The sequence below is a fragment of the Micropterus dolomieu genome, linkage group LG21 (assembly GCF_021292245.1).
Source record: "Micropterus dolomieu isolate WLL.071019.BEF.003 ecotype Adirondacks linkage group LG21, ASM2129224v1, whole genome shotgun sequence".
NCBI lineage: Eukaryota > Metazoa > Chordata > Actinopteri > Centrarchiformes > Centrarchidae > Micropterus > Micropterus dolomieu.
In genome coordinates this window covers 27516599-27531678 of record NC_060170.1, presented here as the reverse complement: position 1 = coordinate 27531678, position 15080 = coordinate 27516599, and the positions used below count along the sequence as shown (strand labels likewise).

Sequence of the window (15080 nt, the reverse complement as noted above, 5' to 3'; positions counted from 1 at the left end):
TCTTAAATTTTAACACGCTCTGCACACATTATCCCTACGTCACGTCACATGAACAGTTACTCTATATCGTTAAATACAGAAGCATCTTAGAAATGGGGTGCACCGCATCCATGCTTTAGTTTCAGCACCTGAATAACAAGCATGACATTGTTATCACACTTTTACATTAGATGATACTACCTGAATTACTTTTTACATTAAATTTGCCCAATGAGTCTGTTACAGACCGATCATCTTAATGAGGCTAAATTATTCACTACAGTTTTCTTGTTACATCTCTTTGTCTTAATAATTAATCATAGTTTTTTTTGGCTGTCATCCTGTCTCTAGTTGCAGTCTTGAAGTTTGAATTTCACCTTGATATCCAACTGACAGTTTGTGTTGAGGATATTATCTGATTTGACTGATGTTACTAAAGATTCAGCAGCTTTCCACTCAAAATTTATGTTATTCTACTAGAGAAAGAAACGGAGAGTTAAAAAATCTTCACTGAATGAGTTGGACCTGATCCATTAACTGTATTGTGACGCTCACCACTCGCTGAAACATAAGCTCTACACACAAAGCGCACTGTGGGTGTGTTGGCAAAGCAGCGTGACATATGAGTGACTCAGCGTTATAGGAGCCAGACATCTACAAGAGCCACTTGTTCAAGCCGTGTTTTTGCAGCTGCTATTCAAAAGCTCGGTAGGGAAACTATAGTCAGAGCTGTAACTACCTCCACCTTTTAATGGTGGAGAAGAAGTACTATATAATAGTGCCCACCACTTTATCATACACTATTTGACACACTTAAGAGATAACTGTTAAATCTTAGATGTTCTTTGCTGTTGACTACAAGAGTCAGTCTCTGCAATATGACTGTTTACTTGACTATGTTTTCAGTCTAAATTCTGATTTAAATGTACGGCAGAACAAGCAGGTTGTTAACAACAAATAAAGGCTAATCATATTGCTTTATGGGGACAGAACAGGATAGTCTATTGTGTCCCACATGTAGTGCACCAAGTATTAGTACATTAGAACATCAAGTGCTGGATGATCTGCAATTTCCTTTACCAGCAGCCTTTGCCTAGGGCCAGACACCATTTATTTAGTCTGATCTCCTCCTCGTGAAATAAACAGCCAGGCAGATATACCATAAACCTTTATTACTGAATTGCAATGTGACATTTATTTCGCATTCATCTGTGCAAACGTTTCACTAGACCATTTTCATATAAATAATGGGTGCTCTCATTTACATTCCCCTCACAACAGTGATATGACAGCTTCTGAAAATGAAGCCCAACGTAAATATATGAAACAGTATCTAACTCAAAAGGGGCAGATAACCCAACACGAAGAATTTCAGCTGAGGTTTAAGAGAGAACAACAAAAGAGCAGATGTGTTTTGGAGAGTTTCTCCTAACAGTGATAAGACATGTATTGCACTAGTATAGCTATTAAAGGCTACGTGTCTGGTTGAGGCAGAACAATTTGGGAAACAAACACAAAAAAAGAGAGACCATTCCAGCTGAAAAGTGCATGTCAACTGCGTTACAAAGTGCTCCTTCCACTAATTATAAATCGTATTGCATTTCTATAGAAATGGTGAGTGCTTGTACTATTTTAAAAAAAAAAAGAAAAGACATGATCATACACATATAAAAGGCATAAAGAAAGGCAAATGCCCAGTAACTTGCTGCCAAGGACCTGTCTAACTTTCAAAAGTGTGAGCACATATTTACTTAAGTTTTGGAAATTAGCTAGCCAGCAATGTACCGTTTGTTTTTTAGAAATAAAATTGATGGAGGCAGTTGCCATTTGATTTTGACTTAATGTGGCAGGCAAGAAAAAAAATATCATTTCAATATTAAGCAAAATAACTTCAACACATATTTTCATGGCTCAGGTATGAAAGACACACATAAGATCTTCCTTATTTGTCCAATTCTCACTTTCATCTTTGTTTCAACTCGTAGTAGGGAGCAGCCCTGTTGTCAGGGTGGAAGCCTGCAAATGCTCATTGAACAAGCAGATGGCCTCAGAGAGAAAAGGAGTGAAGATTGGCATTGGAAAGTAAGACATGCTGCTGCAATGTTATGCCCTACAAAGTTTAGAGAGTGATAGGGAGTGTGGGTGAGCCGAGGCCATCTTCCAACCAAGGTACAGAGGAAGGGGTGCAGAGCTGCGCCGTGCGCCGATGGATGCGGCGGAGTCGCAGTAAGTACAGCATAATAGACAACAGCACAATGAAGAAACAAGCCAGGAATAAGTAGTGGTTGTTGACAAAAGAGAAGCTGTGCCGCCAGTGGGAGTGTACTCCTTTCAGACTTTCCTGCTGGATGTCCCTGGAAGAGGCAAAATAAATAAATAAATAAAAACAAACACACATTAGACCGGCTTTGAGTAATTGGACCTGTTCATTATATGTTAAGACCTAAGCTATTTTGACCTGATAGGTGACCTGAAAAGAATCCAGATTTCTCAGTTCTTTGGTAAGAGTGGAAATTATGTCTTGTTTGAGCAAACCTGTTTGCTCTTATACAAAGTAAGTTGAATTAGGACCAACTTTTTTTTTTTGAAGGTTAACACCACATGTGTGTATTTACAGATGTGAATGTATTTATTAGGAGTAGTCCATTAATAAATCAACAAGATCATGACATTGAAAGATATCGGTTTTGTTGAATGATCACTATCTGTTTTTGTCATTCAGTTTCATTTCTTGTGTTAGAGTCAATAATTTGCCATTTATTAGAGGCTTTGAAAGACCTTTGTTTTACAGTCAGGATATATTTGAGAGAAGTGACATTCCTCAGCTTTGATTTACCTTCTACTGCTAATTACAGTGAAAAGCTGTAGTCTCCGCAAGCCTTAAACCAATCACTCCCTCAACTCACACTTAAGAACAGATTTAACTAGATAGGATTAAAGGCTGTCATTTTCACAATCTTACCTCAGAGGCAGAAATCGGGTTCTGTAAAGAATAGCTCCAAGTGTCCATTGGACCTCCTTATCATAGACCAATAGGGCAGTCTTTAGGTTTTTATAATTGGCTGGGAAAGAGAAGCCTGAGTGCAATACTTCATACATCCATGCTGATTTAAAGCACTGGTACCTGCAAACACAAACATAAAGCCACTGATAAACACTGTTGTCCTAACTACAAGGCATCTCGTCTTTCATTGAGCTTTAGAAGCGGTTTCATAATCCTTTGTGACTTACTTCAGTCTGTGAAGATCTGCGTGCGAGGCATACAAGCCAGAGTCAAAGCGTTCCCTCAGAGTTTTCCACTGGGTGGAACAGTAACTCTGTAAATGTTAAACAACATCATCAGGAAAGTATCCAGTGACCCTCTGTTGCTACAAAATACTATTAAAATACAGCAGAATTATACTAACAAAATTCAAAGGCCTATCAGGGAGGAAGGGATAGATGGATAAGAGAAGGCTTTGTAGAAAGTTTAGAACTTTCCTAATCCTATCCTAAACCAAATACTGCACATGCCTTTTACGTAAAACTAAATGACCTTAACATTGAAAAACTTAAGAGGTGTGTCTTAAAATCATTATTTCAGATGGTAAGTGAAACAGTTTGAGGAAGAAAACACTGTACGTCTTGAACACAGCAAAATAAAAATAGCCAGTGATGGTGTGATGAGTAGCTTTTTGACAGACTGTACTTAAATGGAGTGGTGCCTTTTTTTTTTCTTTTTTTTTTACAGGAAATAAGATAAAGCTTTCTAAGAAACATAGGGAATAATAAGTTACACTTGTTGAGTGTATATATTGCATGTTTCATGCAAGTAGATGTGATATGCAACTATGTAGGGTTTACCTTGGCAGCCCGGGTATATTTGGAAGCGTTATAGTCCCCGCCCATACGCAGCACGTCCTCTGTGCAGTAGTAGAACTCAGAGAAGCCGTAGAACTGACTGTTGCTGTAATCAATGTGTGGCTGGTAGATACCATTGAGAGAGGTCTGGGTCTCATTGGTACGGTTGAGGAACGGCTGGAGAATCTGTCTACACTGGTCAAAGTCTCCTGTGCCTCGCAGATAGAGCTTCTGTGTAGATGAACCAATGTTATCCTGCAGGTCTGTGGGTAGACAAGGATCCAGGAGGGGAGACTCGGCTGTTTCACCAATATGCTGATCTAAGAGCCTGGAGAAATCAGTCATTCAGTGTAAATAAATGTGTACTGACTGGTAGGAAACATTTCCAAAAAAAACAAAACCAATTAAATTAATCCAGCAATTAGATCTGGCTGTGGATCTTACTTGTTTCGAGTGGCGGTATTTCTGATTAGGCTCTCCTCATATCTTTGGCGTGCTGCATTTCCACCAAAACCCAGGAAGGTGGACACATAAACACGATAAACATGCTCTGTACGATGTGCGTCACACCCCAGGTTGAACTCCGCCAGTAAGTTCTTGGCAACTTCCTCCTAGGGAACAAACAGAAATCAGCCTGGAAATGATGACCCCACCCGTATATTATACATGAATATCCATATGTTGGCATGCAACACATGAATTGTTTATTAAAGCAGGTCACCTATATTTGAGGCCACATAAGAGTAAACCTAAAAATTGTTGTGACTAGTTTAATATATCTCAAAACATCAAAGAATAGAAGCAAGCTGAAACTACAGAACAAGAGGAGAGTGAAAATTCAAATGAACATCACGTGGTGTAAAGAAAAGAATGAGAGCAAAATGGACACGCAGGTTGTGCCAAACCTGCCACTCGTACAAAAATCACTACAACACAAACAGACAACTTCCACTGCGTTTGACAGCCCCTACATAAAGTACTTAATGTTCTTAGTCAAAAAGTCCTGCTATGGAGTCATGCAGCAGGCTTACAGTATGCCTTCAATAGTGATGAATGGAGAGCAGGTCATCTCCACGGGACAAAAATGGCGCATACAGGTTTAACCAGGGAATGACAGAGGTTGGAAGGAGGGAGAAGAACAAAGGGTGAGTGACAAAAACCAGAGACGGCACAAAAACAGAATTGGTTGTGGATAATAACCTGCTGTGGAGAAGCAAAGCTTACAGTTTTGGGCACTTCGTATGCGATCTGTGTGGAGACCCCACCCATGTCCAGGACACCGGCAGTCCTTTTCCTAACCATTGTCTCCTGTTGATCGCTGCCTGGGACTTGTACGTCCACTACAGCTTCCCCATCTTGAAAGATTGACAGTTCACAGATGAGAAGAGTCAGCCAGGGAGGATATATCATGTGATTACTGTGTTGCTACACATTTGTTTTTGTGGTAGAGTGGAAAGGCCTCCCAACATCATATGCATGTTTCCATGCAGAATGTAGAACACTGTGTAGCCATTTAATGGCAAAAAACAAAACTGAAATTTACGTTTTAAAATGGTACACTCCTGAAACACTACTTCCTTGGGTACTTACCACTGTCCACATGGTTAAACCTTCCAAGGACAAAGTTGATTCCAATCCATGCATAGACACCTAAACCCGATGATGACACAGTGTGAATATATACTTATACCAGCATCTTCATCTTGCAATACTAGGCCTACAGTACAGTGGAGAACCCCATAATTTAGGAAATGCTCTATTGTTTCCCAAATTAATTTGAATCTTTCAATGCACATGAAGTGATGGATCTAAACTACTGCACTATATGAAATGTTTAACCATAATCAAAATGTTTTACAGTCATGAATCTTAATAAAGCTGCAACTATTAGTAGACCATACTGATATGTATTCCTGTCTTTTCTGACTGTTCATTTTATTTACCTTCCTGTTTTCCAGAAATCACTTCCACATGGGAATCAGAGAAGAGGAAGTTGAAGTGGACTGGGATATCCGTTCGCAGATCCTCAAGAAGTGCTTCTTGTTGACTGAGATTAAACAATCAAAGAAACTTTATCAGAAACTGTATGGCATTTTAAACATCAATGCTTTTCCCTTTTCAGTGTAACTTGGTGCCGTTTAAATCTGCGGTCTGAACATTTCTTGCAGCTATATTTGGATCTGGGGTTTCTGGAAGTAGTGTAAGTTTACAACTGTACCTTTCAGGAAGGATTCTCATCCCAGCTGTGCAGAGGATATACAAGGGTGTTTCTTGGTGCTTATGTTTAGGAATGTGTTGGGCTGCAAAGCTCAGCAGTGGATAGATATAATCACTGGCTTTCTCAGGGGTTTTAGCCAATTCAGAGATACCTACAAAGAAATTACATTGTTTATAGTGGGTAAATAACAAATGGCTCCTTTAAATACTGTTTTGATTAATGAGAAGCCAAGCACTGCTTGTCTAACCTGGTTTGATCTTCATGACCACTGGCTTGCGGTGCTGATCTCTCATTTGCTGAATGTCCAGTAGTTCATGGGGATTGCCATTGTGCCGGGGCCAGCAGTACACAAATACCCTGGAGCCACTGCTGCCACAGTCCACCACCAGGCCATAGTTCAGGTTGGGGTTGCTTGTGTCTGTTGCATCCACATCAGTCACCCTTGCCAAATGCCTTTTTGGACAACCAAGAATTGTTATGATAACATTGCCTGTGTTCATTATAACATGAGCACCTGTAGAGCAGCTGTTTACCTGTGGAAGTGATTTTCCTTTCTGATCCAGCTGCCGTGCACCTTTCCAGTGACGAGCAGCAGGTAGAGCAGTCCGATGAGGCAGAGTACCAGGCCGATGAAGAGCAGCTGTCTGAGGGAAGGTATCAGGAGCCGAGGAAGAACCTGGGAGGACAGGCTGAAATGCCATGACGCTGGGAAAAGGCACGAAAAGCTGATCCTGTCAACAGATAAAAAACGAGCAGAGCCTGAGAAAAGGATGCATACTAATGTCACAGATGAGACAGTTCACAAATCAATCTACAGTCCCTCAAATGACATCAAACCAACCTTCCCATGATGCAGAATGTCTTCTACTTGTTGGTTAGGTTTAGTTGTCGGTTTATATCAACGATCAGTCGGCTGAAGGAGGGGGATTTGGCTTGTTCCATCCCGTTTTCCTCACTTGTCATCATGACCTTTTGAATGGGGAAATATATATAAAAATATTAACATCACGCGGCTAACTGTTGCAAGACAACTTCTGATCTCTTGTATTAGACAGGCCTAACGTTAGACGAAGTGCTCTGACTAGTATATCGTCGTTTCGTTGGGACATGTCGACGCTGTAATGGGCAAATATTAACGTATTTAAACTGTAGCGTTAAACAGAAATGATTCAAATTGTAATGACGGCGGAGTAACACAGCTGTTAAAAAATAAAGCAGGTAACGTTAGCTAACATCAACGGGAGTGCTTTCGGGCGTCTGTAGAGTGGCTGCGTTTGGCTGTAGGAGCGACCTAAAATGCCTGAATTAGACTAGTTTTTACACACCGTCAGTTTCAACACAGCAAAGCTATAAGTTCGTGGCCTTTAAAAGACTTCATACTTACTAACAAGAGAGTCAAAAGTCCCATCCTTTTCTGGAAAAAATTCACATTTCTGAGCAGCCAGATGATAACCGCTGGCTAACGTTGAACGACGAGTATGTGGCAGGTCTCTGGCAAGTGACGTGGATGTCCTGACCGCGGTGTGATTGGTTTCTATCTCCGCGTTGCCCGGATAGCAAGCGATGAAAATAGATAACCCGCCCAGTACTCCTCTCTTCTTCATTTTCATTTAATAGCTGTTGCAACCGGGATTAAAGCGCATTACCGCCACCTATTTGCTGGAATGTGAGCAGGTGTTGTTCCGAGTTCTGCATGCACGTGGGGAGAAGTACCGCTCATGCACAGAAAAGCACACGAGTCCTTTTTAGACACTTTGCTGTGCACATTGATCAAATGGGGATATGAACACATCTTTTTGCTGAATCTCAAGGAATGCAACTTGTTGGCCTACTGATTGTAATAAAAATGTTGATGACTCGAAGCGTTCAGAAAACATAGGCCTACTTATCATTGATGAACCCCACAAAGAATGCAATTCTCAGCGGGCTTGCAGAACTCGGCACAACACAGGGAAGAAACAATAACTTGACAAGTCACCAATCCCATTTCTCTCAAGTAACTTTGTTCTTGCAGTCCCAAGGGCATTTAGTAGAGACACCCCCCACCAATGTCCAGCGACTGCTGAATTGTCCCTACCCAAAAATAAGTAGTGGACCATACTGATATTTATCTATATATGTCTATTCTTACTATTCATTTTATTTACCTTCCTGTTTTTCACTTCCACATTGGAATCAGAGAAGAGAAAGTTGAAGTGGACTGGGATGTCCGTTCGCAGATCCTCAAGCAGTGCAGAAGGGCTTAACATTTAGTAGAAACACCCTACCAATATCCAGTGAGTGCTGAATTGTCCCTTGCAAAAAACAACGAATTAATAAAGGCCTAACCACTGCTGTCCTCAGCGTCTAGTCAATGTATCTGGTACACAAACGGTTAAAAGCTCTTGTTCTCTACTCTGAGTCCAATGCGTTTTGCAAGTTTTTAAAGATTATGTCCTCCCCCTTATTTCTAAAGGTCACCAGCAGTGACATAAAATATCCACCCTACAGTCTCCCTCTTAGGTGTTTATGTTTCCATGAAGTATGTTTGGCTGTGTCATGATGCATTTTCCACTGACTTACTGACTTTTATTGATGTTTATCTCGTTTCTTCTATTGTTCTCACCTTTATCATTCCATTCACCTGTTTAAACCATATCTCAAAACTATCATAGCCTCTTGTTGTGTCTTATGTTATTTGTTTTCAATGATTTGTCTTTCTTTGTAACATCCCATACAGTATATTTGCAGCTGTAGTGTTGGTGTTATAATACTGTAAACCATTTGTATTTTTTGCTCTTACATTCTGAATTATTATAGTTACATTGCCAGGATTGTGCTATATGCTTTGGTAATACTGCACAATACTAATCATCCCAATAAGCACACATGAATTTGGATGCTTGCCTATTAGATGCAATCCTTAAAATAGCAGTTAGAGGTAGCCATGTGGTTACCTTCTGTCTATATCAGTTTTAAATCAAAGAACTGAAAACTAAAAAATGAGTCTATAGATGTATTTCTTATTAATCTTATATTATTTATACTGATCGTGTACTGAAAGGACATAATATACAGCACATTGTTGTCATGCACATGTTGTCTGTTCAATTCAACATTACTTTAGAAAAACATGATAGTCAAAGGATTTATTTAAAATGCCATACAGAAGATACATTTTTTAATTCATTCAAGGCACTACAGTGTATGAATAAGCCCCATGTTTTGGGGCAATCAATCATTGTTTTAGTTAGTAAATAACAAGTTTTAGAGTTGATGTCATTCAAGCGGATATCTTAATGCAAAGGAAAAAATGTGCATATTTTTATTTTTTGAATCATTAAAGCCTTATTTATCCACTGTCAGCAGTGTTGCTCCTGTATTGGACGCTGCCCGTCTCTTTATCACAACCAGACAATGTGGACTTTACTGTATGTTTCGCAGTCCAACCAGTCAAGCTGACTGATTTGCCAGCAGTAACTCACATCTACATATTTGAGCCTTTTGCTCTGTTGCATTATACTTTTCACTGTCATCATCTTTACATCTGTCCGCTGCAGCTCAATGTGTTGTACCCGTCCAAGTGGCGTGGGGGGTAAGTCTGTGGAATCTGCAAAGAGATACAGGTCAGAGTCCACTACGCCTAGCACATCCTTTAAAACGCAGTTCAGAGGGCACGGCAGGGAGACGAGTGAGAGCTTCTCCAGTAAAGGAGAACCGGTCAGGAGACACTTGAGCACCCTCTTCAAAGACATCCAGGATATGACAGGCTTCATTTGGCTGTGCTCGTAGGAGAATCTTTAGACAAATAGGAGACACAAAGATGATAATAATAATAATAAGATTACTTTAATAGGAAATCAAGGTAGTTTTCACCTAAAGACTAGGGATGAGCAAGTAAACAATTATCTGTCTCTGTCTCAACCAACAAAATGACTTGTCTGTACCGGATACTCATTTCAGCCAATTACTTGCTCAGCTCAACTAAAGAACTTTAGTAAATAGGATTGAGTTGGATGCAGTGGGTTGTGCTTACAGAATATTTGAAGTACGGCAAACCTTGCCGACAAGTATGTGTCCTTCTGTCACAACCTGAGGGACAGCGGGTTATTTTTATTGTTGTAATTTATAACTGCTAAATTGGCTAGGGCAGTTTCAGGTAGTGCTGCTAACTTTGTCGCTATGAAAAAAGGGACAAAAAGTGGCCTGCTGCAGAAGTGCGGGTATAGTTTTTTTGTGAATATACAGTATATTGTTTTAAGCAATTTGTCATAATGATAGCTAATCTCTTAATTACATATTTGGTAGGTTTAATAATAGTTTATTTACAGCAGGTACATTTAACACGGCCCTTTAATTGAACCACTACCTGTTACCTTTATCATTTGTCTAATACAAAACACTTGTGACTCTTGCACTGTAGGTTAGAAAAGGTTATCCCCTTCATGTACATATGACAAACTAAAAAGAACATAGCTACTTGTGATGTGTTTTATTTCCAGTTCATGCTTTTTCAGGCAGTTAATCAGAACTTGAATACCATTTGCAGTTCATCACTATATTCATAAAAGTCAAGTAACTTCATCAGACACAAAAAAAAAAATCTCACGGACATTGGAAACAATTTCCCTTGTTTGAGGCGCCGGTGGCAACAGAGTAAAACACAGTCTCACCGTCAGTCAGGGATAGATAATTCAGGATATCCCACGGTCTTTGGTCCTAAAACATTCATTGTGATCATTGTTCTTACCAAGTGCATCTTCTTCACAACATTTGAGTCATGAAACAATGCATCACTTAGCTTAACAAGATAGTCGGTGCTGTTCTAGCTGAGTCCTTGTTTGACAGTGATACACTACGAGACTTCACTTGTCAATTTCCACAGTATCTGAATTTAACGTTAATTCGTATAATGAGGCGCGTGAGAGGGATCTGTGATTGGATGATGACAGGTGCCTGTGACCTTTGTCAAGTGTCGTGATCAGCACTGCTGCTTTAACTTAAACATTCATGCCCATAAAGCACATTGAACTGAACTGAACTGATATTTTAAGAATTGATTTTTTGCAATTTATTCAGACTGAAATTATGTGATCAATTTCTCTAATCTCCCTTAGAGACAAAACTAAGGCCTGGTTACACAGGTTATTGCTTAAGTGTGTAACAATATAATTAAATGGTCTAAGTCAATACACGTGGCAAACTGAACAACTCATCATGTGCTTTGTTCAAAATCGATTTAACAGTGCAGTGCTGTGACTGCTGGGCTGGGTGCTTACTTCCACTTCCTGTCACCACATCTAGTTGCATGTTTTTAGCGGTTCTTTCCTTTGATATACTTTTATGATGCTGAGTCAGGAGGAAGAAAAGTTTATTCTGATTGCTTCCATGTTCATTTTACTGTAATGACTAAGATATGTATTAGATCTATGAGAAACACCATTAGCGCATCATACAGCTCAGTTATTCAATTTATGATGTGGACACCTAAGCAAGGGTCAATAGTTCCTCATGTACTACCTAGTGTACCTCAATAGTAGCCTTACTTGAGTGTTAGAGAGCAGAGGTTGGGCAACCGTGGAAGATCCAGATCATCCCGCTGACCCTCATCGTCTTCTTCTTCCTGTGGCGTGGTGGGAGGCTCAGCAGAGATGAACAGGTCTCTGAGTCTGGGACAGGCCTTGATGACCTCCAGTAGAGGGGTGTGAGGGCTGGTTTTCATCCCTTCCAGGGTGAGGGAGATCAAGGAGGAGCCTGCAACCTGCAAAGCAGGAAGGAGGTCCACCAGAGGGCCTGGGTAGTGTATTGAGAAGCTCCGCAGCTGGCCTGACCATGTCTGGAGGCCTGCAGCTAACAGAGACCCTAGACTTCTTCCTCTAGCATCTTCATAATCATCAACATTCACAGATATGAAGTGGATGTTTGGACATAAATGACTTAGACTGTCCAGAGAGTCACATGTTAAGCACTTGACGTCCTTTAGGCGCAGGATCAGGCGTTCATCTCCCGACTGTGATGAAACTATGCCACTCCTTTTTTCTTCTGCTTGGTTGTGAGAGCCACTTGGCCCTTCATCAATACTTGCATCTTCCTCACTCTCACTGCGACACCCCTCCCACAAAATCCTCTCCTCCTCCTTCTCCTCATCTTCGTCCTCTGCTGCTGCTCCTTCTCTCTTTTTCCTCCAACTGTCCATGCTCTGCCTGCGCCTCCACTCCTTCCACACCTCCACCAGCCTGGGAGCTCCTTCTCTGTCGGTGAACCCCTCTGTCTGGTCGAACTCCCTGTGCTGGATGAGATAGCAGGCCTGCGCTAGGCCCTCCAAGGCCACTCTCTCTAGGCAGGGCAGGGAGAGGAGGAGGTAGGCTGCTGCCGCCACACGGTCTCCCTCTTGTTCCCCAAAGCCAATATCCAGAGCCAGCAGACTGCTCAGGGGGGGAGGAGACAGGGGTGCAGAGCAAGAAGGGGGAACAAAAGCTTGGGATGTAGAGGCGCAGCGAGAAGATGACTTAGACGGAGGGCCAGAGGATGTAATTGAAGTCCTACCTCCAAGAGGAAGTAGTGCAGCAGGGGAAAGCAAATGACAGCGGGATACGTCCAGATGGCGCAACAAAGGACAGCAATGGGCAATTGTCCTGATTACACATCTGTCACAAGGTGTACCAGCAAGGGAGAGCGAGCGCAGGGCAGGTAGACGGCAGAGCGTTTCAGACAGGGCCTTTGAAGGCAGCTGCTGGGCCCCAGATAGGTCCAGACTCCATAGACCCTGAGACAAAAAGGAGGAAATGTAAGGACAATAAGGAGGTATAGGCTTGGACATAAGACATCAAAAGAACAAAACAACTTTTAATATCCTGATCCGATTTTTAAATTGTGTCTACCAATCCTGTTTACAGTACAAGTTTTTTATTTTGGTAACTTTATTTTTATATAAACTTTTTTTCTGCAAAATTATAAACCCGGACAACGAAAAAACAAAAACTATATATTTTAAGGCTTTTAAAGGTTGGCCACACACACCTTAATAGTTTTGGATATTCACACATACAACCGTTAATAACTTTTCACCATCTCTACAATTATTGCACTTTGAGTTTTTAACAGTAACAAGATATACAAAAGCCCTGGTTTGCAAATGCAATCAGCAGTGGATTCCATCTGACCTGGCAACGTGCAGCAATGTAGAAACAGAGAGCAGAGGACACCAGACTAGAACACCTTTCCAGAGACAGGCCACGGAGTTGGGGGACCAGTAGGAGGTGGAGGGCTGCCCGGGACAACTGCTTTCTGGTGCATAGCAGCAAAGTCAGCTCCTCAACCAGCTCACCCGCTATGGGGAGATGTTGTAGTAGGATTAGAAGTGCTCACTCTGTAAATCACATACTCTGTAGATAAAGTGGAGTTGTAAAAAACACATTTGTGAAAGTACATGAGGAAGTAGCTTAAGAAAAACATGGAAACCCTGGCTCAGTAAATAAATTAATTCCTATGACAGGCAGATATTCAGTTTCATTTTTTTATCAAGAATTTTGCTGATACAGTGAATCAGGGTATTGCAGTTACTAAGTCCCGACAAACTCACGCAGTAAGTTGAAAGGCCCCATGATGTGTCTGAAGGAGTAATGATCCAGGTACTTGTCGGCATAGTCTTTCACCCACACTTCCTTCATGTTGTCAGCAAGGCTCAGCAGACACAGCCGTGTCAAGGACAGGACACAGCCATCCTCATCTGTCTTCCCGCAGCCCCCCATCCACTCCGTATTCCTCATCCTCCTTCGCCCGGGCTGAGCCTTCGCCCCACATTTACCCACAGCCCGAAAAAGAGGCATTGCTGAACAGCAGGGGCTGTTTTTTAGCGTTAATGTTGATTGAGATGATTAACAGGATAGACAAGAGAAAAAGATTCTGATGCCAAAAATGTACTTTTTCAGTTTGTCTTCTACAATTTGCAATCCTTCTTGCATATAACTGGCTGATTCATACCTCTTAAGACTCATAGAGATAAAGTAAAAGGGAGGGGGGTGTTTTAATTGAACTGGTTACAAAAGTCTGTATGTTACAACCAGTAGTTATATGTTGAGATATGTGATGAGGGGTGAAAAGTAGACATTGCTTTGTCTTAAAGGGAGACAAGCCAGAAAGTTTGGGAATCATGGTGTAGACAGTTATAACGTTATGCTATTAGCTCTCATAGTCTTCATCAAAAATGCAATAGTGCTGAGTCTAAATTGTACAGGACCTCACATAAATCCTGTCCCTCTGTTTATATATGTTATATATATATATAATATAATATAATAATATATATGTTTTTACATTTAAGAAGAGACACAGGGGGACACTGTGGACTGTGTGATCCCACTACTATTCATGGCCATATAAAGTCAATACAACTGAGTAGAGAGATATAGACCGAAAGAAAATATATAAATATATATATAATATAGATATAAATCAATGTGCACAGCTTAATATCCTTAGACCTACCTGCTGAGATTGCTTTAACGTTCAATGAAACAGTAGGCTGGGGTGTGAAGCAAAATAAATGTGTAGCCTAACATTTCCTCTTACTCGATCCACAGCAACACTTCCTGACTGTACCGCTCCCTGATATTACAGCCCTGAGCTTAGTCTCTCAGGCACATCTCTCTCAGGGTGTGCCGGTCCTGCTGATGCCAAATAATCAAGGTGCAGCCTTGGACCCCAACCGTGGTCTCAAACCTAAATCAACCAGTCAATGCAAATTGACAATTTGACTGCTACATCGGTGGGACACAGTTTGGGGACATGTCTCCCTGAAAGGTAACACCTAGGGAATAAGTTCTCAGGTATCTGAATTGGAGCTATGTTCAAGGCGGATCTGGAGTTTCAAAAACTTTTCACATACACATTAAACAGGTAGTTAAGACTACTTTAAAGGCTAAATAGTTTTTTTACATGCCATTTTGCAGGCTGTAATATTATGGGCAATGTAACATTTAAAACTAAGAAGAAACATCTATGTTCCCTAAAACTTAAAGGTTGCTTATATTAATTGATATAAATATGTCTATGCTTTGGTTTT

General features: G+C 40.9%; 2 protein-coding genes across 6 annotated transcripts; both read right to left on the bottom strand.

The window, feature by feature from the left end:
* Positions 1-1134: 1134 nt before the first annotated feature.
* Positions 1135-7578, bottom strand: entpd4 (ectonucleoside triphosphate diphosphohydrolase 4). Of its 2 annotated transcripts, none has more exons than XM_046035685.1 (13): positions 7422-7578; positions 6879-7006; positions 6571-6768; positions 6285-6490; positions 6038-6188; positions 5763-5866; positions 5410-5469; positions 5020-5174; positions 4264-4430; positions 3823-4147; positions 3211-3296; positions 2942-3103; positions 1135-2333 (listed from the first exon to the last, which is right to left on the bottom strand). In XM_046035685.1, the coding sequence occupies exons 2-13, from the start codon at positions 6884-6886 to the stop codon at positions 2099-2101; spliced, it is 1857 nt and encodes a 618-aa protein (XP_045891641.1). In that variant the 5' UTR covers positions 6887-7006; positions 7422-7578; the 3' UTR covers positions 1135-2098. The 2 variants fall into 2 exon arrangements, with proteins under 2 accessions (XP_045891641.1, XP_045891642.1); XM_046035686.1 differs by having other exon boundaries at positions 5044-5174.
* A 1572-nt stretch (positions 7579-9150) lies between these two features.
* On the bottom strand, positions 9151-14717 carry si:ch211-214j8.12 (uncharacterized protein LOC100000539 homolog). 4 transcript variants are annotated; one of them, XM_046036066.1, is made up of 5 exons: positions 14504-14705; positions 13599-13861; positions 13180-13346; positions 11563-12782; positions 9151-9814 (listed from the first exon to the last, which is right to left on the bottom strand). In XM_046036066.1, exons 2-5 carry the CDS (start codon positions 13843-13845, stop codon positions 9421-9423), a joined length of 2028 nt encoding a protein of 675 aa, XP_045892022.1. In that variant the 5' UTR covers positions 13846-13861; positions 14504-14705; the 3' UTR covers positions 9151-9420. The 4 variants fall into 4 exon arrangements, with proteins under 4 accessions (XP_045892022.1, XP_045892024.1, XP_045892023.1 ...); XM_046036068.1 differs by having other exon boundaries at positions 14576-14705; XM_046036069.1 differs by having other exon boundaries at positions 9436-9626; positions 14504-14717.
* Between the last annotated feature and the right edge of the window lie 363 nt (positions 14718-15080).